This window comes from Solanum stenotomum, chromosome 4 (genome assembly GCF_019186545.1).
Source record: "Solanum stenotomum isolate F172 chromosome 4, ASM1918654v1, whole genome shotgun sequence".
Lineage (NCBI taxonomy): Eukaryota > Viridiplantae > Streptophyta > Magnoliopsida > Solanales > Solanaceae > Solanum > Solanum stenotomum.
Genome location: NC_064285.1, coordinates 31,901,943 through 31,927,204, shown reverse-complemented (window position 1 = coordinate 31,927,204; position 25,262 = coordinate 31,901,943). Strand labels below are relative to the sequence as shown.

At 30.4% G+C, this 25,262-nt stretch overlaps 2 protein-coding genes across 2 annotated transcripts; one reads left to right on the top strand and one right to left on the bottom strand.

The window, feature by feature from the left end:
- The first annotated feature begins 440 nt into the window (after nt 1-440).
- On the top strand, nt 441-4,270 carry LOC125862659 (AAA-ATPase ASD, mitochondrial-like). The gene has a single exon (XM_049542780.1). The coding sequence runs from the start codon at nt 568-570 to the stop codon at nt 1,966-1,968; it is 1,401 nt and encodes a 466-aa protein (XP_049398737.1). The 5' UTR covers nt 441-567; the 3' UTR covers nt 1,969-4,270.
- Nucleotides 4,271-12,219: 7,949 nt separating this feature from the next.
- On the bottom strand, nt 12,220-12,882 carry LOC125862666 (40S ribosomal protein S17-like). Its single transcript, XM_049542788.1, has one exon. The coding sequence runs from the start codon at nt 12,801-12,803 to the stop codon at nt 12,369-12,371; it is 435 nt and encodes a 144-aa protein (XP_049398745.1). The 5' UTR covers nt 12,804-12,882; the 3' UTR covers nt 12,220-12,368.
- Between the last annotated feature and the right edge of the window lie 12,380 nt (nt 12,883-25,262).

The following is a 25,262-nucleotide window of genomic DNA, read 5'->3' as shown; positions in this document are numbered from 1 at the left end:
TTTAATTTCCTTTTCTAAACTAGTCCTACATTATGTATTCACAAAATTTCTTTTTCTAAACTAGTCCTACATTATGTATTCACAAAATTTCTTTTTTTAAACTAGTCCTACATTATGTATTCACAAACCGTCATGCCTTTAATTTCCTGTTCTAAATTAGTCATACATTATATATTCAAAAGCTTTACCTACTCTTTTAACATAATATAATACTATATCCGTCCACTTTTAATTGTCATGATTTTTTTTTTTAAAATTAAACTATAAAAACCTTTGATTACCATTTTACGGTGTACTATTTTATCATAATGATATGTAAAAATTTACAATTTATAGTACTTTTTGTATAGTTTTTAAATATCTAAAAAATACTAAATTAATGTAATCTAACTTAACTTTGAAAAGTAATCAAATTAACATTCGAAATGCGCAAATGGACAGAGGGAGGATAATATAAGCTGTCATAACCAATTACCTTGAAGAGAAGCAGAAATTGCTTTGCGGCTTCTCTGTGTATCTTATATAAAGTGAACACAAATCTAAGGGAATTTCAAAACATCTTTAACAATGATCAGAGTAATGGGATTGCTGCAAAGTTGGGGTGGATTCGGGACGAGCATCGCTAGTTTCATATTCCTGTGGGATATGATCCGTCGATACTGTCCCCCTGAGCTTATCCGAGCTTTCGATAAGTGGGCACGAAGAATCAGGAGCTTTTTCTACCCTTATATTCAGATTTCCATCAGTGAATTCATGAGCAACAATCTCAAGCCTCATGATGCCTATGCAGCAGTTGAGGCGTATCTCAGTGTCCACTTAGCAAAAGACGCAAAGAGGCTTAGAGCTGAAACGGTAACTGGAGGTAGCAAGTTGGTGCTAAGCATGGATGAACATGAGAGAGTTACTGACGAGTTTTGTGGAGTAAAAGGACAGTGGATTTCTGGCAAACTTGTGCAACGGGAAAGTAAGTACTTGCCAGAGCTAGAAAGAAAATATTACAGGCTTATGTTCCACAAGAAATATCGTGACATGGTAACCGATATTTACTTGGAGCAAGTGATCAAGGCAGGGAAAGAGATTCAGATGAGAAACAGGAAGAGAAAGCTCTACACTAATGGCCACAGCAAGACCACATGGAGCCATATCGTATTTGAGCATCCTGCAACATTTGGTAGCTTGGCAATGGAGGTAGAGAAGAAGCAAGAGATTGTGGATGATCTCCTCATGTTTAGAGAGAGCAAGGATTTCTATGCGAGGATTGGCAAGGCGTGGAAGCGTGGTTATCTACTATATGGTCCGCCGGGTACTGGGAAGTCTACTATGATTGCTGCAATGGCAAATTTATTGGATTATGACGTCTATGATCTTGAACCGACATCTGTGAGGGACAACACAGAATTGAGAAGGCTCTTAGCTGAAACAACAAGTAAGTCTATTATAGTGATAGAAGATATTGACTGCTCACTTGATCTAACAGGTCAAAGAAAGAAGAAACCTCCAGAAGAGAAGATTGAAAAGACAAAGAAAGAAGTTTCTCGCAAGGACGCCGAAGAGAGTGGAAGTAGAGTCACTCTCTCTGGGCTTCTGAACTTCATTGACGGTCTTTGGTCTGCATGCAGTGGAGAGCGTATAATTGTCTTTACTACAAATTATGTGGATAAGTTGGATCCAGCTCTTACAAGAAGGGGAAGAATGGATAAGCACATCGAGCTCTCATACTGTAGTTTTGATGGATTCAAGGTGCTTGCAAAGAATTACCTGCGCTTGGACACACATCCCATATTTGAATCAATTGAAATTCTAATGAGGGAGACAAAGATTATACCTGCCGATGTTGCAGAGAACCTGATGCCCAGCTCCCTGAAAGAAGACGCAGAGAAATGCCTTCTGAAGCTGGTTGAAGCTCTCAAACAGGCAAAACAACTGATGATAAAGAAAGAAGAGGAATCCGCACTGTCTGAACTCTGAAGCTAAAATGAAACAAGCTGCAGATGCGTTGCAGGATAAGGAAGATTCTATTGACAAAATGTAGATGGTTATTTTTCACAATTAATTGTATGACACGAAAAGAAAAGAGTCATCTGCGACCATTTGTGTTTTATAGCTGAATCTTGCAAGATCATCAAACTATTTTTGTGTTGATGCCAGATCTAAAAGTAGATGCTATTTCCATGTAACAGCTAGACAACAAAATCTAATAAACCTATCCTTATAAAGCAATAAGATAGCATGCCTGGCTTTGCATAATAAAACTATTTTACCTTCCGTTAGAAGTTGGGTACATTACTATGACTGCAATCTCTAAATCCAGCAATACATCCTTATTCCTTAGCATTAGACCATTGGTAAAGTATCCAGTTGCAGATCCTTTTTTGCCTTTTGCAGCACTAACTTATGTTACCTAATGCTTCCACGCAACATGAAATGAGATAGTTGATCATTCAGACTGCAGCAAATAAAGGCCATCCTACCCAAATACAGTTTTTATTTTTTATTTTGTTGATGACGATGTCTAGACCAACTTGTGCACACCTCAACTATTATACCAGGAACTTGCATCTTCCTATCAGCATCGGTATTGGATAACTGTAGCTCCAAGGCTTTGATAGATAGAACAAAATCACATAACCTTATCTCTCTGTTGGGAATTAAACCATGATCTTTGTTCCAATTTCATCAGCAGTTGGGGCCGCCAGTTATAATCACAACACCACAAGATAACTTTGATTAGACAGTATGTAGTTAGAAGATTAATTAGGATCTTGGTATATAATGATATCCACATCATCTGAAAAAACCTTCATAGCAATAAGAATCCATGACCTTTTTTAATAACTATGGACTATGGTGTCGGTGCCAGCTTTCACGCACCTTGTCTAATACACGGAGTATTTGCTACCTCCCACCATCACATGTAAAAAAGAAGGAAATAATTAAAACATAACCTGATAGTAATGAGTCAAGGAACCTTGAAAGTACTGAAATTCACATCACATTATGCTTTCACAACATGTATGTGGAAATCACAGGAGGAATGTACATTCATCTGTTAAAAGTTAGAATAGAACAAGTAGAATAAAAGAAAAGTAGACCATGATAATAATTTAGTAGAAACATCCAAATTAGTTGCAACGGTTACCTACTGGTAATATGAGTTAGGCATCAAGTCACTTGGAATTAAGCTACCATCAGTAACACTGAGCACATGAAGAAAACAAATGATCCTCCAACTTTTGTTGCAGACGTTAATGCAATTGCAACCATTATCTTTACAGTAAGAAATTCCATGAAGGAAACATATTTGAACTTCGATTATAGAAACTTAAAGACAGTAGACATAAATGAGAAGTTAATTTGAAAGAAAGGTAGGAGTGTAGTCAATAGTAAGCTTTCAGTTGAACATCCATATGGACACATAAAAATGAGCAATAGTTTAGGTGCAAGAAATATGTCGTAGCATACAAGTGTGGAAAATTTGAAGATGGGTAACTCTAGATCCTAACATAACCTTGTGAGGCAGAATATGATGATACTCGCATCAAAACTGAGAGAGGTGAGCCCAAGGTTTATGCATATGCTCCACCAAGTGTCTTTCAATTTCTGTTTTGGTTTGGTTTGTTCTAGTTCCATAAAACATCAAACATGATCAACTCATTTACAGAAATATTTCATAAAAATAAAAAGGCTACAAGAATGCAAGAAAAGTAGAAAGGATCATTTATTAGCTAATTTCACCCTTGCTATTGTCCAAGTTCCTATTTATCATCTTCATCAATCATCACCTCCTCCATCCTGAACCTGCCATGACAATACAAGAAAAAGCATAAATTTCAAATTTTAATATGGAGTGTTCTTTTGACTTTTTCAATCCCTTGTAACAACAAGAAAAGTAATCACAGTTTCAGAATTAACACTGACAGCAATTTTGTGTGATGGCTGGCAGTCTTCAACCAATCAAACCCAAAACACCACCAAATTGATTTATCTTGAACTAATTCAACCCATAACACAAATTGATTCAAATCAATCAATAACAACTACATCATCCCACATCCATTTGATTTGAGTCACAAAACTTCCATAACTTTTCAGATCCGATATTAACCAGTTAAAAAATAAAATAAAAAATATTAACCAGTTCTGACAAGATTATTTATTTGTACTTAGATTTGTAGATTAACATTGAATTTTTCATGATTTAAGACAAGAAAACTTCAAATCTTCGTTTTTAGGCCTCGAAAATAGTTGAAGAAAACACCAGAATCAATAGTTACTGGGGACAATCAATGAGTATATGGCCAAAAACATCCCTCAATTATAACTCAAACTTAAACTACATCCTTATATTATAACAATGAATAAATAACATCCTTGAACTATCCTAGAAGTGACAAGTTACATCCCTCTCTTAGTTTTCTGTCAAAAACTAACAGATTCAAACAGAAATTATGTCATGCACTTGACTTATCCCTACAAATCTACAATTATTTATCATTCTTCAGCAAAAAGCGAAAACATAAGCTTACGTTTCTTTCATTTTTATTTATCATTTGGAAAAATATAGATAAGAAAAAGTGGAAGATAAATACTCCACCCATATACCTTGCTTTCCAATAGCTCTAATATAGCTACAAGGAATAGATGTTTGGTGAGGTTAATTTATGGAATGTGCAGAATAACATGAAAAATAGTTTCTTCTCTTTTAAATTTTTATATAGCTTTTCTCATTTACATTATTCCAATTTTAATGTTTAGATAAAATAAATATAATATCATATGTAAATGAGATACATAATTTGTTTTTTAATCACAATAATATATATATATATATATATTCGGTGTCTATAAGTGGGTATGAGAAGGGTGATGTGTACATAGTCTTACTCTTATATTGTGAAGATTTTTATAATTAATATAGTTTACATCGTGTACAAATGAGATACATAATTCATCTTTTACCTTTATAACTTGAAGACTTTTATATATAATTAATAGTTATTCATTTGGAATTTATAAAACAATTTTGACGTTTACTAATAGATCAATTATTTACATGTTGAAAATAACAAACATATAGATATCCTTATCAATTTTTGGTAAGAATATTATTGCATTAATTTTTATTTCTTCAACTGAACAATAATGTATTGATTTGATATTAAGATTTGTTGAATTTTCTTATCGCTAACAGTCCAAATTGCAGCCGTTTGATAAGGGATAGTCATGCACTTCTAGTTGAAGCCGTTATATCTTAGCACTAAACTAACGGAGGGATGTAATTTGCAAGTTTTTGGATAGTTTAGGGATGCTTTTTGTTTATTATGATAGGGAAAGGATGTAATTTAAGAGTTGGGTATAATTCAGGGATGTTTTTGGCCCAAAACTCGACAATCAATTAAGGGTTATAGAAAAGTTTCAAAATTTGAGATTGGTGACTCAAGTCTTAATTATTGAGTAGGGTGACAATTTTTAAATTAAGAATTAAGGGGTTGAATTTTTCATCCCTAAGTTTTTATTTTACGCTTTAGTCCATCTTATATAAAACCCTAAATAATAAGAAATTGTGGGAAAAAAGGGTACCAACGGCTCATTTTTTTCCCTTTTTCTCTCTTACTTATTCTTCCATTGTTGGGGACCATTGTTGCTGCTCTTCTTCTTCATTCTTCTTCTCCATCATCATTCTTCTTCTTCTTCTTGTTTATCACCATCTTCTTCTGGTTGTTCATCATTTTTTTCTTCTTCAGTTGATATTCACATTGTACTGCTGCTTTCAGACCAATTTTCATTCATATATCATTGGACATTACATCATAGGTGATTTTGGTAAGTAAACTAATGATTTTTATTCTAATTTTTCATTTTGGTAGTTTGAGTGTTTCCTCAAAAGTTTACAGTCGCGTACCCAATAGGTAAGTCATCTGTTGCAACAAATAGATTACCTGTTGTATACATATTACAGTACCATGTCAAGTTGGGACTAAACCAAAAGCTTGTCCAAATAGATAAGTCATTTATTGCAACTGATGAGTCATCTACTGCACCAGATAACTCATTTGTTGCAACATAGGACTTACCTATTTGATACATATTACAGTATCATGCCAAGCTGGGAAAGAACCAGAAGCTTGTCACAACAGATAAGTCATTTATTGCAACATATCTGCTGCATCAGACGACTCATCTATTGCAACATATGACTTACCCATTGGATACATGTTACAGTACCAGGCCAAACTAGGACAAAACCATAAATTTGTCCAAACAGGCAAGTCATATATTGCAACAGATCAATTACTTGTTGCAACAAATGACTCATCTGTTACAACAATTTACTTACATGTTGGATAAGCTTCTAGTTTTGGACATGTATCCAACAAGTGAATCATCAGTTGCAACAAGTGAATCATCTGCTGCAACGGATGACCTACTTGTTGCAATAGATGATTGACTTGTTGGGATAATGATTGTGCATATAATTTTTAACTGTATATAGCCACTCAACTTTACTATACAATCGTTATTGAATATTTTTAATAAATTCCTTTAGGTACCATTAATGGAAGAATCAATAACAATAGCTGTTGATTGTTATGGTGAATGGATTGAGAAGAACAATCGATTTATTTGGCGTTGGAAGGATGGTGACATGTCAGAGTCTGTATTGATGACCATCCAAAGGGATATTTTGTATAATGATTTTGTGAACTCAATCATTAGCTATTGTGGACGAAATTGTCAACCAAATGATCTTGTCATCAGTTATATGCACAAGTCTTTTGAAAATCAGAGGGTCCTACCTTTTAAGATAAGCGATCAACTTCGTTTGTGTGCTTATCTGAGTGATGCAACTTGGTCCATTTTAAGGGTGTACATTGTTAAAAATCGATAGAGAATGGAAATGCAGAACAAGACCAAAAAAATCTGTTAAATGATGAATTGGATGGGATGAACATGAATATTCCAGATGATGAGATTGGACATGATGTGGAAGAGGACCAAACACCTACACCCATTGTCGATATAGGGGGTAGTTGATATACTGATGAGTTGTGCATAATTTCTAATAGGCATTCAAGTATTCGAAAGATGATGTCAATTGTGTATCCATCAGCTCATTATGTTGTTGCATGAGGCACCTTGGAGAAAATATTTGAAACAATTTTCACAATGCAAATATCGTATCTCATTTTTATAATGTAGCGAAAGCGTACAAATAAAGTTGAGTTCTATGACCATTTCAATCATATAAGGGATATGGTACCCAAGATAGCTGAACATCTCGAATCAGTTGCATTTCATAGATGGAGCAGGGCATTTTATTTGGAAAATAGGTACAATATTATCTATTGAGTATCTTGTTTAAGTTTTATATAATTATATATCTTATAAAGTTATTTTTTTGTGTAGGTATAATATTATGACCTCAAACATTGTTGAATCCGTGAATGCAATGTTTGAAGTTAAAAGAGAATTTCCTATCGTCGCTTTATTTGATGAAATAATATGAGATTTGCAAAATTATTTCATGAGAGGCGTATGAAGTTGGTCAACTCACCAAACATACTTGTTCCTTCAATGAAAAAACAAATATCAAAGAATATCAATTTGGGAAATAAGTTATTGGCCCATCAAATAGCCAATTACAAATTTAGTATCAACGGTCATGGTGATGTCGTCACGATCGATCTTCAAAGAAGAACGTGCACATGTAGAGTTTTTGGCTTGAACAAAATACCTTGTCCACATGTTATGGCAGAGCTTCGATCCCAATATGATGCACATTTTGAAAATCAGATCTATGAGTACTCGTCTTCATATTATTCGGTGGAAATATATATAATTGCATATTGTGAGGAAATTAATCCGGTGCCTCCTGAAGATTCTTGGATTGTTCCTTTGGAGATTTTGGAGAGAGAAATACCTCCTCCATATGTTGATCCAAGCAAACCGGGAAGAAGGTGAACGAAAAGGAGGCGTGGAGTCGGGGAATCATTTTCAACAAGAAAAAATAAGTCTTCAATATGTAAAAATATTGGACACAAGAGAACAACATGCTCGGTTCGAAATGCTCCATAATTATTGTAATAGTGAAATAGCTATTTTGTACTTAGTTATGAATCTGATAATTTTAACTCATTTTGGTTAATAGTGTATGTTCATATTTATTATACAAAATATATTAGTTATGCTCATTCGTTGCAACAAATTTTGCATATTTTGCATTAGATGTCTAATATTATTATATTTTTCAATAAATGACCCATCCATTGAAAATAATCAAACATATATGTTTATCTGTTGCAATGGATGCTTCATCTGTTGCAACATATGAGTATCAGTTGCAACAGATGAGCATATATGTTTGATCATTTTCAACCGTCTCTATATATATTTGATATGAAATGCTTCATTAACCTATAATTAGTGATAAATAAAGTTATTTAATTATAATTACCTTTTAATTAATAAGTTCAATTACATTTTCAATGTATTGTAGATTAATTACATGATCAACTAACTGTATTCGTCTTAAATAAAGTGATCAATTGATTATTTTGACATGAAATATTTCATTAGCCCATAATTAGTGATAAATAAAATTATTTAATTATAAATACCTTTTAATTAATAAGTTCAATTACATTTTCAATGTATTGTAGAGTAATTACATAATCACCTAATTGTATTCGTCTTACATAAAGTGATCAATTGATTATTTTGATACGAAATGCTTCATTAACTCATAATTAGTGATAAATAAAGTTATTTAATTATAATTACCTTTCAATTATAAGTTTAATTATAATCTCAATGCATTATCTGTTGCAATAGATAACACATCTGTTGAAAATAATCAAATAAATATGATCATCTGTTGCAACAAATATAGAAATCTGTTACAACAAATGTCTAATATGTATTATTTGTTGCAATATATGACCCATATATGCTTATCTGTTGCAATGGATGATTCATCTGTTGCAACATATGAGCATATATGTTTAAACCGACTTTATATATATGTGTCATCTGTTGCAATAAGTTACTCATAATTTGTTGCAACATATGTCTATTTCCAATAGTATAATTTAACATTTTACAAATCTAAGAATATAATGAAATTCATGGTAAAATAATTGAACATCTATTAAATATAAAATATTTTCATTAGCAGTTACAAAATATGATAAGTGTTCATGAATTACAATCCATATTACGCTCTTCAACTTACAAAATATGACTTCAGCAGCCAATACCTTCTACAACTTCAGCTACCCATACTTTCTACAACTTCTGCTAGCAGCCCATACCTTCTACAACTTTTGTTGCTCTTCTATGACACCTGAAGATGACTCAACATTGCAAGGAAGAAAAGTAATTGCAATTTGTTGTCTCTTTTTCATATTTGATAATATCTTGGAAATTGATTTTTTTTTCTCCTCATAATCTTCAATGATGTGAATGGCTTGAAATTTTTCTTTCAACAGATGACCCATCTATTGCAACAAATAGTTCATCTGTTGGATGTAAGTAAAACAACAACAAATGGTTAAGTTTTCGTCCAACAAATGGCCCATCTATTGCAACAAATCGGTCATTTATTGGACAAAAGCAAAACAACAACAAATGATTGAGATTTTGTCCAACAAATGACCTATTTGTTGCAACAAATAGGTCATATAGGTCATTTGTTGGACGTACGTAAATCAGTAGCAAATGATTAAGTTATCGTCCAACAAATGACCCATCGATTACAACAGATTAGTCTTCTGTTAGATGAAAGCAAAACAGTAGAAAACTCTTATGTTTTCTTCCAACAGATGAACCATCTATTGCAATAGATGACTATAGATGAGTCATTTATAGAAGATTTCTTCATTTTTATCTTCCTCCTCTATAGTTTTCATATTTTCATTCTGTTTTTGTACATCTACAGAAGGTAACACATCATCTTTTTGTGAAATAACTTGTTCAACAAGTTCTTCTAATGGTGTTTGTACTTTAGCTACTTTACTTGATTTATAAGAGACTGATTTACTTGTTTTTCTTTTGGAAGCCATTTTATCTACAAATAGAAAATTGAAAAAAATTACAATTAATTTGCGCATCATTCAATAAAAGATAGCAATAAGTAGTGAAGATTCATATAGCCGACCCTAACTAACTTGGAACTGAGGCATGGTTGTTGTTGCTTAAGCCAGAGACAATTTACTGGCTGGAGATGAAAAGTAACACATAACAAACTATATACGAAAGTTCAACCAATCACCAGAACTAGGACATTTCATATACTTATATTGTCCAGGCATTACAAGGTTCAACAAACATAAATTAAGGGAAAAAAATATGCAGAGAATAAGAAAAAGAGGATCACAACATTTTTCTAGCAACATTAACAGTAAATTTAATAAGACACATATAATATAGTCCGCCAAAAGAAACATAAATAGTGACTTATTATCTCCTTTATTTATGTCCTTTAGCATATTATAAATCATATAGCAGTACCAACTTGAGGACCATATTTTGGTTGCTGCAAGTGGATTTCATTTGTTTTTGAAGTCACGACCATTTGGTTTTGAAGTCACATTTGTTTTTGAAGTAACAAGTGTCTAGTTCAAAACTGCTCAGATTTATGATCAAGGGTTCATTCTAAAAGCTGAAATGGTCCCAAATCTATAGTTGTCTATATTACGATGTACAATAAATGATATTCTGTTACACCTATACATCATACATGTACAAACTCAACCAATGAAAAAAATAAAAAAAGGGGCAGTCACTCACAGTCAACAAAAAAACTATTAATGAAACTTGGGATTGAATCATCTAGCTTTGCCAAATTTTGGTAATAATAATACAGAAATATGCAGGAAGTAAGAATTTGGACTCCAAGAACCAAAAATTCCTGCAGAATATGTCGACCCATCAGGAACCCAATTGGGTAAACCCTTTTTCTTCCCCATCTCACCTAAATTATCAACTAACCCCACAAATCCAAATCACTCTCCAAGTACCCCAAAAAACAAGAAAACCAAATAAACAAGTATTTCTTTCTAGAACAATCAGTTGGTCCACTTCCTAAAGCATAAACAAGCAAAAGCTTCATTGTCTCAACCTGAATCGCACAAAACCTGGGCAGCGCTTAAGGGAAGAGTATATGCAAAGTGTAACCTCCCTCAGAATAGTCTCTTTGCAGTATTTCATTCAAAAAAAAAAAAAACTAAAAAGCTCTAAGTTTTTCAGAAAAATAAAGCTTTACCTGCAAATCGTTGTTCCCTTGGATGGTTAGAATAGACGAATTGAAAATTCAAAGTACTGCCGTCGGAAGTTGAAAGTTGCCGGAGAAATTGATTGTCCCGATCAAAGCAATTTTGAATTTTTGAGAGAGGAGAACGTTTTCTTCTGTGAGAGAGAGGAGAACGTTTGAGAGAGGGAGTGTAAGGTTTGTTTATTTAGTGGGTGGATTGTTTTGTATTTCTAAAAAGATTATAAGTTTTGAAAATGTTAATTGAGTCCACAATTAACTTTATTTAATAGTTAAGTGTGTTTAATCTTTTCTTGGTCAAAATAGTTACCAATAGTTAATTCCAAACTTAAAGGATACCTTTCCTTCAATTTTCTCTAGTTACTGATTTGGGCTTGTTTGGTTTTTAAGTGTGGTTGTCTGGTTGAAAGAGGCTTTAGATAATTTAAATCAATGACTCACATATATACTCATTTCCTTTAACCAAAGTGAAACAATTAATTTTAATTTAATTTTTTAATTATTATTTTGAAAAAAACATAATTCATATGGGGTATCTTTGATCCTCCTTACACGTACTAGTATACGTACCCGCACGTTGCGCAAATATTTTAAAAATATAATATTTTAAAACTTAAAAAAATTAATACGAATTATTATTGAGTTTAAAAAGTGCATGTATAATTACATATTACTACTGACAAAAAATTACCTTAATCTATGTGCGATGAGGATATGTTCTTCAAAGACACCAAACATTATTCTAAAGAATTCTTAATAGCATATGTGACATGTGTTGAAATGATATTTGTTTTAATTAATAAAAAATTTAAATTCAAAGATCAATCTATAAAATATTAAAAACATGATTCTATTTTTAGCTAAAATATAAATATAATTTGCAAAGCATGTTGCAACCTCTTTAGCATACTTCTCTCTCGTTCAATCTTGCAAAATAAGACGATTTTTTTTTTTACCACCAAAAGGGGTTGTTCATCATTTGTCTCAAACACTGGAATGAGTTTCAAAGACTCCTTAAAGAAAAAATAGGGAAAACTAACATATAATCTACCAAAAAGTTTCTTCAATAGGCCATAAGATCACTGTAACTGTTCTCTTATTAGTATTTCCGTCCAAAACCTCCTGCACCGCGACCATATGTTGGGAGAGCTGCCACTGCTTGGGGCTCAGCTGCCTGCTTGACAACGCCTGGAAGGTCAGACATGCCGAGGGCTGAAAGCATGTCAAGGGTCTCCTTGTCAACTTCAATGAGATTGGTCTTGATGGCAGATTCATCAGGAACAAAGTCCATGCGTTTCTCATGTTCCTCCTCTTGCAGTTTCAGGGAGATGCCACGAACTGGTCCCTTCTGGATACGTTTCATGAGGTGGGTGGAGAATCCAGCAATCTTGTTGCGGAGACGCTTGGAAGGAATTATGGCAACTTCCTCCAGGATCTTCTTGTTTGTGTGGAAATCCAAAGTCATTTTGGAGTAGTACCTCTCAATTACCTGTCGAGATGACTTCTTCACGGTCTTGGTGCGCACACGACCCATCCTTGCAGAATTTCCTTAGACGAAACAGAGATTTGCAGCAAAAAGACGAAGAATCACCGTCGTGTGTGCGGCAACTGATGCTCTCAGACGATTTTCATTTAATCAAACATAATTTCATAAAATAAGGATGCAAAAAAATGAATTTCAGATATCGATATAAAAAAAATACTATAATCAAATCAATATTATACCACATAATTATTTATCATGTTTCCTAAATAATTGAGATAATTTTTTTAAGAAAACAATTAAACTGAAAATTTGAAAATTATTTTGATGATGAAATGTGATAACTCGAAAATATTTATGTTGTTGACATGTTTTTTTAACAAAATACAAATCTGAAATATTTAAATTTATTTTTGTAAATTCAAAATTTATTTATTTTTGTGTGATGCTTCAGGTTATATGATGTGGAACTTTTATTTTTCCTATTAGGTAGGTAGAACATTAAAATATATAATTGAGTTTTAAGAGATTTAGGATAGTAGGTGGGTGAGGAATTTTAGGTTAGTTTTTCTTCTTCTAATATTTATCTATTTTTTTATTTTAAAATTTTTTTACATACGTATTTTTAAATATTCCTTTATTATTTATTAATGTTTTTTTCGTTAATTGTTTTATTTATTACTTATTATGTGTCATGAATTATTTTAATTTAATTTATTGTCATTGGTATCGTTAGCATTAACATCCAGAATTCAAGGACTACAAAAAATAAAAATAATTCATATATTTTTAATAAAAAAAATCTGTTATGATAATAAGGAAAAAGCAATTAATAAATTTAAAATATTACATTAATAATTTGAGATCTTTAGATATTGTGACTTTCGTTGTGATTGAAGATTTTATGAGTAAGAATTTAATTATTTTTAAGGGGGAAAAAAAGATAAAAGTGGAAGTCGTGATAATTTATAAAAATTTTGAGTCTTTTTCTTATAAGTTTCTTTTTTAAAGTGTTAGTTGAAAGATTTTGATATAAATATTTATCAAAAAAAAAAGATTAAAGAAAATAATCAAACTGAAAATTAGGGTAGTTAAGTAAGTGGGTGAGGAATTTTAGGGATGATTTAAGTTAGTTGTTTTATTTATCAAACTTCATGTGTTTTTTAATAAAAATTTACCTACGTATTTTTAATTATCCCTTCACTAATATTTTGTTCTTCTTTTTGTTTCGTTTAACTGTTTGACTTTTTATTTATTTTTTGTCATGACATTAAATAAAATAATATTGTATTATTTATACATACATTAAAATAATACAATAATATAATATAATTATAATCCGGTATAAATAGTGTAACTTTTTGACGAAGGAGATTTAGTTGAACCCTTAGCCTTATCTGACTTCACCATTTTTTAATGATATTATATATTAGTGACGTTTGCTTTAACAATTTTTAAAAAAACATATATGGAAGGGAATTTTTAAAAAGAGACACCTCAATTTTAAGTAATTTGTGACTATTAAGTCATGATAAGATATAATTTAAAGCAGTCTCTTCATTTAGAGAACATATTTTGACCAGCGAACTTGTGTAGCCAACAATTTTTTATTTTTTTTCTTGCATTTTTCTTATTTTTTTCGGTTACATTTTTACAAAAAAAAAAAAAAAAACCTTCATTGGTCATTTTCAGTTTTCTATTTTATGAAATAGCTAGATCAAATTTATGTTTATTTTTAATTATACTTTTTAGAATATTATATTAAAATTAATCAATTAAATTATTTTTTAAATTAAACAAAATCATAAATACGCTTACACAATCCATATTATATGTGTATGTGTATTTCTTTAAAAGTGAGGAGACTATTGTTAGATAAATCAAATGTTAAATGATCATAATAATAATCAAAATGATAAAACTAAAAGGATAATCAAATGTCAATACAGGGTCATAGTATACCATCACAATCTGCATATAAATTTAAAAAACGTAAATATTAAAACTAATAAAGTATTTGAAAACGAAGAATATAAAAATTACAACGATATGTATTCATCATCATCCTTGTTACAATTTATATTGATTTTATTATTGCAAAAATGAAACACTTATTGAAATCTAAAAACAAAAGAAAATAACATAAGTAAAGAACGCCAACCAAATTTAAATAGTGATTGACATACATGGTCCACTGCTATGAAATCTATAGAATTCCTCCATGTATTCATCATTTGTTTCTTCTTTTTCTTTGCTGCATTCGAGAGAATGGTGATCCTTCTCCTTTCCTCATAACAAAATAATTTCAGATCAAACAATTAAGAAAAATGGAATATATACACACAATAAACTATTATGTTTGCCCTCATTTTCTTTTATGATCTCACATGAGTGTAATAAAATTTTTGTTTGAATGTAATTTTTGTTTTACAAATGTTTGAATTCGTATTTTGAAGAGTTTGGTTAAAAAAGATGTGAATGATACTTTAAGAATAGTAACTTCTTCTTTTTTAAAGAAGTGAGTTAGGAAGTTGAGAGATATTTTTAAGGATAAGGTTAGTTATTATTTGAAATTCGAATTTTAAATTAATTATTCAAGTATTTTGTTGTGGCTAATTTTGAGGATTTTTTTTAAAGGACGTGATATCCTTTTTCTTTTTAAAATTGAAAGACTTTTCTTTCTACTATTAAAAATAAAGTATGTGAATACAATTTAATAAATTGTTAAAAAGAAAGGGAATAAAAACTACCTCATTTTCCCTACGAATCCATAGTTTTTAACAATAAGTTTATTAAATTTATTTTTTAATGGTAATTATTGTATTTGCTTGCAAACCGTTCTTAAATTTAATTTTTAAAAATAAAGGGAAAAAAAACTTCTCCATTTCCTTAAAAATCCTCCGTCTTGAACTTTTTGTTTTATACAATAAGTTTTTTGTTACAAATCCATTTAATGGTGGATGTTTCACTTGATCTATTTCTAACGTAATGTATCTATTTAATACATTAATTAAATACTATTCTAACGTATTTGTCAAATACTGTAAAAGGATGGTTTGAATATCCTATAAAAGGGTAGTCTTTCACCCTTGTGAAACACACTTGAAGAGATTTATATTTTCCATCACCACATGTCTTCCTATATTGTTTAGTATTCTTATATTTTTCTCTTGTTTTACAAAATGTTATCAACACGAGTTTCTAACCAATTAAGACCTACTTAATTCGAAATTATATTTTTTCCTAAAAGTTAATCAATTTCTTTTCAAGTCAGGTATACATTTATATGTTTATAACATATCTAATAGGACTTACATAAGTCTTTGATCAACGATTTAATTACTGCATACATAACTTGCTTTAGATATTATTATGATACTTTACTAGGCATAATAATCAATACGTTTCAAGTTTATACTGTTATATATGTTATTTATGCTACTAAATTATAACTCTAAATTTAATACTAAGCAATATGATAGCATGATAATTAGAATACTCGTAAGTATTTTCTTGTCATACATTTTGTGTGTCATAAGGAATATAGTATTGTATTAAATACAACTTGAAATTATTACTAAACTTTGACGTTAATTGAAACTAGTAATAAATACTTAAAACAAGTAGAAAATATATTTAACTCTTACCGTTTCAATACTCCATGAGTTTACATTTTTTTCTAACATTAATGTTCATCCATATAATATATTTTATACTCATCCTATACTTTATTATTTAAAGTATTAAGTTGTCATCTATAATAAACAAACCAACATCATAATATTAATTCAATTATTTTATGATAGTTTTCATCATGTCGAATTTGTCAAAGGTTGAATTTGTGGCACTTGACATTTCTGGAAAGAACTATTTATCATGGGTACTTGATGCTGAAATTCACCTTACTGCTAAGGGTCCTGGTGATTGTATAATCGAAGGAAATAAGGCATCAAGTCAGGATAAAGTGAAAGCTATGATTTTTCTTCGTCGTCATCTTGATGAAAGACTGAAGGTTGAATACTTAATAGTGAAAGATCCACTTGAATTGTGGATAGGTTTGAAAGGGAGGTATTACCACCTCAAGGCAACTGTATTGCCAAGGGATCGTTATGAGTGGATGCACTTATGGTTTCAAGATTATAAAATCGTAATTGAGTATAACTCTATTGTATTTAGAATAACTTCCCAATTGAAATTATGTGGGGAAACTATAAAAGATGAAGACACGTTGGAAAAGACACTAACTACTTTCCATGCCTCTAATATGATATTATAACATCAATATCGTGAAAAAGGTTTTCAGAAATACTTTGAACTGATCTCGTGCCTTTTGGTGGCTGAGCAGCATAATGACCTTTTAATGAAAAATTATGAAGCCCATCCCGCTGGAAGTGCTCCATTGCCAGAGGCACACGGGGTAGAAGCACACGACCAGTATGAAATAAGACAAAATAATCGAGACCATGATAATATGCGTGGGCGTGACAAGGGCAAAAGACGATATAATAATCGTCGAGGTGGTGGTCATAACAAAAGGGAGAACAATGTTGGTTCTCAAAATAATCCTTCTAAAGGAAAGGGCGATCACTGTCATCGTTGTGGCCTTAAAGGTCACTGGAAAAATGAATGTCGGGCACATGAGAATTTTGTCAGGCTGTATCAAAATTCCTTCAAAATGAGGGAAAATATAGGCGGTGCCTCCTCTTCTAATGCCCGTGTGGAGTCACATTTGACTCTCAAAGATGATGTTCAGGCAGGATCTTCTCAAAAATATGATGAGAATGTTGAGGCAAATTTAGCATTGAAAGATGATGTTTTAGATGTGCTCGATGATATTACTCATCTAGAAGCTGAGGACTTCTTTGGGGATCGCAGTTGAAAGATTGATAATTGAACTGGAAATGAATAATGTTGTTATGTATTTTTAATATGTTATTTAAAGTTGATGTACTTAAATTTTCTTTTGTTAAGTTTCGTACTTCTTATTATATATTTTTATTTTTCTGAAGATAAATAAAATTTCTCAATCTTCAGTTGGATCCAAGATGAGTAATGGAGATATGTGCCTTCTGAACAGTGCCACAACTCGTACCATACTAAGAGAAAATAAAGATTTCTCTCATTTGGTAATGAAAAAGGCATATGTTAATACAATATCCGGTAGTACAAAATTGATTGAGGGCTCTAGAAGAGCGGCCTTATTACTACTACTTGGAGGAACATTATTGGTAATTGAAAATGCATTGTATTGTAGTAAGTCTCATAGAAACTTGTTAAGTTTCAAGGTTATTCGCCAAAATGGCTATCATGTTGAGACTGCGAATGAAGGAAATGTTGAATACCTTTACATTAGTACAATAAATGCGGAGAAGAAAACTGTGCATGAAAAATTGCCTGCACTTTCTTCTGGGTTGTACCATACAAATATTGGTATGGTTGAATCACATTTTGTTTACTGGTTCTAATGATTTTATCATGGCATGACCGGTTGGACCATCCCGATTATAATATGATGCGTAAAATAATTGAGAATTCACATGGGTATACTTTGAAGAACCAAAATGTTCTTCAATCAAATGAATTCTCTTGTGCTGCTTGTTCACAAGGAAAGTTGGTTATCAAACCATCAACGACTAAGGTTGGAGTGGAATGTCTCTCGCATTTCTGGAACGGATATAAGGTGATATATGCGGGTCTATTCACCCTGCATATGGACCATTTAAATATTATATGGTCTTGATAGATGCATCTACAAGATGGTCTCATGTGTGCTTATTATCAACTCACAATATGGCTTTTGCGAGGTTGTTGGCTCAAATAATAAGGTTAAAAGCACAATTTCCAGATTATGCAATAAAAACAATTCGTCTTGATAATGCTGGTGAGTTTAGATCTCGGGCATTTAATGATTATTGTTTGTCCACTTATTCAGTTGAACATCCTGTTGCACATGTTCATACTCAAAATGGTTTAGCAGAGTCATTAATTAAACGTCTTCAATTGATAGCTATACCATTGTTGATGAGAACAAAGTTGCCTGTTTCAGTTTGGGGGCATGCTATTTTGCATGCAGTGGCACTTGTGCGCATAAGGCCAACCAATTATCATGACATCTCCCATTACAATTGGTTTTTGGTCAGGAGCCAAACATTTCCCATCTTAGAATTTTGATTGTGCGGTATATGTTCCAATTTCTCCATCACAACGCATAGAGATGGGTCCCCAAAGAAGGTTGGGGATATATGTTGGGTATGAATCTCGTTCTATTATAAAATATTTGAAACCTAGAACTGGAGATTTATTTACGAAAAGGTTTGCTGATTGTCATTTTGAAGAATCAGTATACCCAACATTAGGGGGAGAACAAAAGCAATTGGGAAATGAGATAGATTGGAATTCACTTTCACTGTCTCATTTAGACCCTCGAACAAATCAATGTGAGCAAGAAGTTCAAAAGATAATTTATTTGCAGAATATAGCAAATCAACTGTCGAATGCATTTACTAACCTTCCATGGGTTACTAAATCATATATACCAGCTGCTAATGCTCAAGTTCGAGTTGATGTCTCGATAGGATAAAATGTTAAGGCAAATGACGCTTAAAACGTGGTAGACCGATTGGTTCCAAGGATAAAAATCCTCGAAAAAGGAAAGGAATAAATGACTATAATATGAAGACAATTGCTCATGAAAAGCTCTGAGACATAATAAATGATGACACCAAATATGAGGTTCATGTACCTGAAAATAATGAGAATGAGGAAATCTCTATAAATTATGTCTCGACGAGAAAAAGGTGGAATCGAAATAATATTGTGGTGGATAATATTTTATCCTATAATGTTACGTTGCAGTTGAAATAATGCAACAAGATGAGGATTTGGAACCAAGATTTGTCAATGAATGTAGCAGAGAAATGGTTGGCCAAATTGGAAGGAAGCAATTCAAACAGAATTGGCTTCATTTGAAAAACGTGAAGTTTTTGGACCAATAGTCCGAACACCTGAAGGTGTCAAGCCAGTGGGGTACAAATGGATTTTTGTGCGAAAACGTAATGAAAATGGTAAAGTCGTAAAATATAAAGCGCGACTTGTGGCACAAGATTGTTCGCAAAGGCCTGACATTGATTATGAGGAGACATATTTTCCTGTGGTAGATGTAATTACCTTCAGGTATCTAATAAATATGACAGTTCATGAAAAACTTGAAATACATCTAATAGACGTTGTCACTGCCTATTTATATGGCTCACTAGACCACAACATTTTTTTATGAAAATCCCTGAAGCACTAAAAGTGCCTGAAGCATATAAAAGTTCAAAAGAAGGTTATTCAATAAAGCTTTAGAAATCCTTATATGGATTGAAAAATTAAGGCGAATGTGGTGTAATTGTCTTAGCGAATACTTGTTAAAGAAAGGGTATCAAAATGACCCTATTTGTCCTTGTATTTTTATACGAAGGTCAAAATTTGAATTTGTAATAATATCTGTTTATGTTGATAACTTGAACATCATCAGAACTCCTAAAGAGCTTTCAAAAGTTGTTGAGTGTTTGAAGAAAGAATTTGAAATGAAAGATCTTGGTAAGACAAAATTTTGTCTTGGCCTTTAGATTGAACATTTAACAAATGGAATATTTATCCATCAATCAACATATACTGAAAAGGTTTTGAAGCGATTTTACATGTATAAATCACACCCATTGAGTACCCCGATGGTTGTGAGATCTCTTGATATAAATATATATCCATTCCGACCTCAAGAAAAGGATGAAGAGATTCTTGGTGATGAAACACCATATCTCAGTGTTATCGGGGCACTAATGTACCTTGCCAATAATACCCGACCAGATATTTGCTTCGTAGTAAGTTTATTGGCGAGATTCAGCTCATGTCCAACAAGAAGACATTGGAAAGGTGTTAAGCATATATTCAGATATCTTCAAGGAATAATTGAAAGGTGTTAAGCATATATTCAGATATCTTCAAGCATATATCCATTCCGACCTCAAGAAAAGGATGAAGAGATTCTTGGTGATGAAACACCATATCTCAGTGTTATCGGGGCACTAATGTACCTTGCCAATAATACCCGACCAGATATTTGCTTCGTAGTAAGTTTATTGGCGAGATTCAGCTCATGTCCAACAAGAAGACATTGGAAAGGTGTTAAGCATATATTCAGATATCTTCAAGGAATAATTGATATGGGGTTGTTGTATTCTAATGCATCCAAGTCAGAATTGATCGATTATGCAGATGCGGGATATTTGTCTGACCCACATAAAACTAGATCTTAGACAGGCTATTTATTCACATATGAAGGTACAACTATACCATGGCTTTCGATGAAGCAAACAATAGTTGCTACTTCTTCAAATCATGCAAAGATAATAACCATTCATGAAGCCAGTCGTGAGTGTGTATGGTTAAGATCAATGACTCAACACATTTTGCAATTATGCGGTCTTTCTGTGCAAACAAAGATCCCAACAATATTGTATGAAGATAATGCTGCTTGCTTAGCTCAATTAAAGGGAGGATATATCAAAGGAGACCTAACAAAGCATATTTCACCTCTTTTTCACACATGATCTTCAACAAAATGGTGAGATAAATGTTCAACAGATTCATTTGAGTGATAATCTTGCAGATTTATTCACTAAGGCATTGCCAACGTCAACATTTGAGAAGCTAAGATATAAGATTGGAATGCGTCGTCTCCAAGATATCAAATAAATTTTTCATCAGGGGGAGTAAATACGCGTTGTACTCTTTTTCTCTTAGCCAAGGTTTTGTTCCATTGGGTTTTCCTGGTAAGGTTTTTAATGAGGCAGCACTCAAGGCGTATTACAAGATGTGTGTACTCTTTTTTCTTCACTAGGCTTTTTTCCACTGAATTTTCCCTAGTAAGATTTTAACAAGACACATTATCTATAAACATCCAAGGGGGAATGTTACAAATCCATTTAATGGTGGATGTTTCACTTGATCTATTCCTAAGGTAATGTATCTATTTATTACATAAATTTATTTTTAATGGCCATTTTTGTTTTTTACAATTAGTTTTAAAATTTATTTTTATAATGATAATTATTGTTTTATTGTGGTACTGACACGTGACACTTTTTACTTCTCCTATGATATATAGGTAGATTAAGATGATTATTATTATTATTATTATTATTATTATTATTGTTATTGTTGTTGTTGTTGTTGTTGTTGTTGTTGTTATTATTATTATTATTATTATATTTTCATTGATTAAATAGTTTATAAAAAATGATGTTATAGGCGAATTCTACTGTATATATTCATTTAAAATTTAAGCTTTTGTATTTAAAATTATGTATTTGTAGATGGATGGTATAATAGTTAAATAATAATTTATAATTGATTATTAAGTGTATATTTAGTTACCGAAAATTATGTATTGTACATGGATGGTGTAATAGTTAAATAATAATTTATAATTGATTATTAAGTGTGTTTTTCGTTACCGTAGTATTAAATGTGCAACACAAAATATTCTAAAAAATTGTGGTATGGACAAATAATTTTTAAAAATTGTGGTGTTGACAAATAATTTATTTTTGTTCGGAACCAAAAAAAGAAAAAAATATTTTGTTTATTTAAAATGTTTTGTAACTACCGTAGGGTCAAATTGTAATTATTCAAATGTTTCAATAATTATTTAAATAATTATTTATTATTGATTCTTTAAAATGATTTAAAATTTAAAATTCCAAAAAATTGTGGCAATGACATGTTTATTTTTTCTTCTCCTTTTATATATAGATAGATTTGTTTTTTACTTTTTTGTTTCAATGACTAATTTAAATTTATTATTTTGATGGTCAAATTTATTTATGTTTCACTAATTTTTTTGTAAAATTTATTATAGATGCCCCATTATTTTATTTTATTTTTACAAATACAAAAACTAAATTACAATATAACCGCAAAAAAGTTAGTTTTAAATTTTTTTCTTTACACTAAGAATGAAAGAAAAAAGAATAAGAAACTCGAATAATGATAATCAAAGAGTCAAATTTTATATTAAAAAGATTAAAATATACCTTGAACTTGCTATAGAGATCATATATATACCTCTACATGAATTTTTTAAAATTAAAGGAAAAAATAAAATTAAAACTAATTTTTTCACATCCGTTAGATGAAGGGTATAAGTGAGCTCCTTTTATAACGGTAAGGACATATGTGAGCCATTTGTATAATGGTAAGGGTATAGATAAACCACTTTCATAACGATGGGTATATCAACTCAAAATGACAAAGTTAAGGGGTATATCAGTCATTTTCCCCTTAATTCAATGATACATATCTTTTTACCATTTGGTCTAAAGTTACTCTCAATCCAAATTTAATTGAAATGAACTTTTTTACTAATTAATTAATTATTTTATTTCTAAAAGACAATTTTTAATTTATTCAAATTCTTAATATTAGCTCATTTCAAAATATTTAAAATATTTAAGTCTAGCATAAAATAAAATAAATAATTTATTATGTAAAAATTAATTATATTTTTTTAAAATTCTTATTTTTATTATTAAAACAAAACAATACTGTGCAATGGAGCCCATTCTTTATTTAGTCACTAGAAAACATAACCGCGCCTCGCACGGTGCATTAATCAATTTAGAAAAGATTTTTTAAAATACATTTTTTGCCAAACAAATATGATAAAACTTTTCATGTTTATGCATAAAAAATTAATTATAAATATTCATGAAATCTTTATTATATAAGTTTGTTATTAAAATTAAAGTTAGGTGAACAATACTTTTTTTATTAGTATATCTTCTTGTTTCATTCATTAGATACTATGAAATATTTGTTTTTCGAAAATTTCCTTCGTTAAGAATAAAATAATAAAAAGAAAAGACTCTAAACATTAGTTATTATCCTATGGCCAAAATTAATTCAACTAATATTGTTTTTCTCTAAGCTTATTTTTTCAAAGTTAAATAAGATCGGATTAATTGATATTTTAAAATTAAGATTTAAGTATTCAAAAACTATATAAAAAGTATTATAAATTACAATTTTATTCATGTATCATGTATCAACATGATTAAGAATATATATATTAATTAAATTTTGATTGAAATTTATATTATTTGACTCTTTAAAAGATATAATATTAAAAAGAGAGAAAAAGATTCAAAAAGTGACAAATTAAATAAATAGAAATATGATATGATCTCGTTAAAAATTTAGCTAAGATATAATATATTAATGGATGAAATTTTCATGTATTTATGCATACAAATTTAAATATTTTGTCAAATTAGTTCCAAAACTTTGAATATCACCTATTTCATAATTAGTTAAGTTTATAGCTTAGATTTTTAAAAAATCTAATTGTCAATTACAAACTTTTCTAATTTTTGAATGTAAATATTTTAACATTAAAAAAATATTTGTTAATACAGTCCATATCATATAAAAAACACTGTCACTTTATTTATAGATTACAAAGTAAAAGAAAAAAATTAAATCTAATTTATAAATTTTTTAAGTTATGATATACTTATCATCTACTGATTTATAATGTGTAAAAGTTAAAAATATGTTGATGAAGATCCATGTCATGTCACTTTATTTATAGATTACAAAGTAAAAGAAAAAAATTAAATCTAAATTTATAAATTTTTAAGTTATGATATACTTATCATCTACTGATTTATAATGTGTAAAAGTTAAAAATATGTGATGAAGATTCATGTCATGAAATTTTAACCTCAATTTGTCCGGCAAGAAGATTTCATAGCCAAAAGTAATGCATCTCTTCTCTAATTGCTTTCAGAATCTTCTTGCCCACTTCCTCTTAACGTTTCTCAAAATTATATTTTTGAAATTCTCACACTATTTCAAGTTTTCAACATTTATATGAATTGGAATAATTTAACTAATTCAAACTATAGAAAAAAAATCTTGGACATTCTAAGTGTAATTTGTAAAAATACACATTTTTCTATGAAACAAATTTCTATTATATTTATGAAAAATTAGATCATTTGGATGATGAAACTTTTAAAATAAATAAAATTATGATAATTCACAAGGAGATTACAATTAGTTGGAAGACATATATTAACAAATAATCTTTCTTGAATTGTACTTCGAAAGAATAAGTGGCGAACTCGATTAATTTTAAAATCCCTTGTTTTTTTTTCTTTACTTGTGTGTCTCGCAAGGTGAGGACTTAGTCATCCTTCAATCTTCGTTTCTTTTCTTCAAAAGAAGAAAAAATCACATCTTTTTTATCATGTATTCACGTTCATTTGATACATTTGCTACACATAAAATTCATAATAAGTTCAAAACACTCAGAAAAAAAAAACGATGCATAAAATATAAGACAATAACATAATATTAATATATATTTTTAACCAAATATCACATAAAATTCATAATAAGTTCAAAACACTAAAAAAAATGATGCATAAAATATAAGGCAATAATGTAATATTAATATATATT

Coding starts and splice junctions, on each gene's coding strand:
- LOC125862666 (XM_049542788.1), bottom strand. CDS start 12,803: ATGGGTCGTGTGCGCACCAAGACCGTGAAGAAGTCATCTCGACAGGTA.
- LOC125862659 (XM_049542780.1), top strand. CDS start 568: ATGATCAGAGTAATGGGATTGCTGCAAAGTTGGGGTGGATTCGGGACG.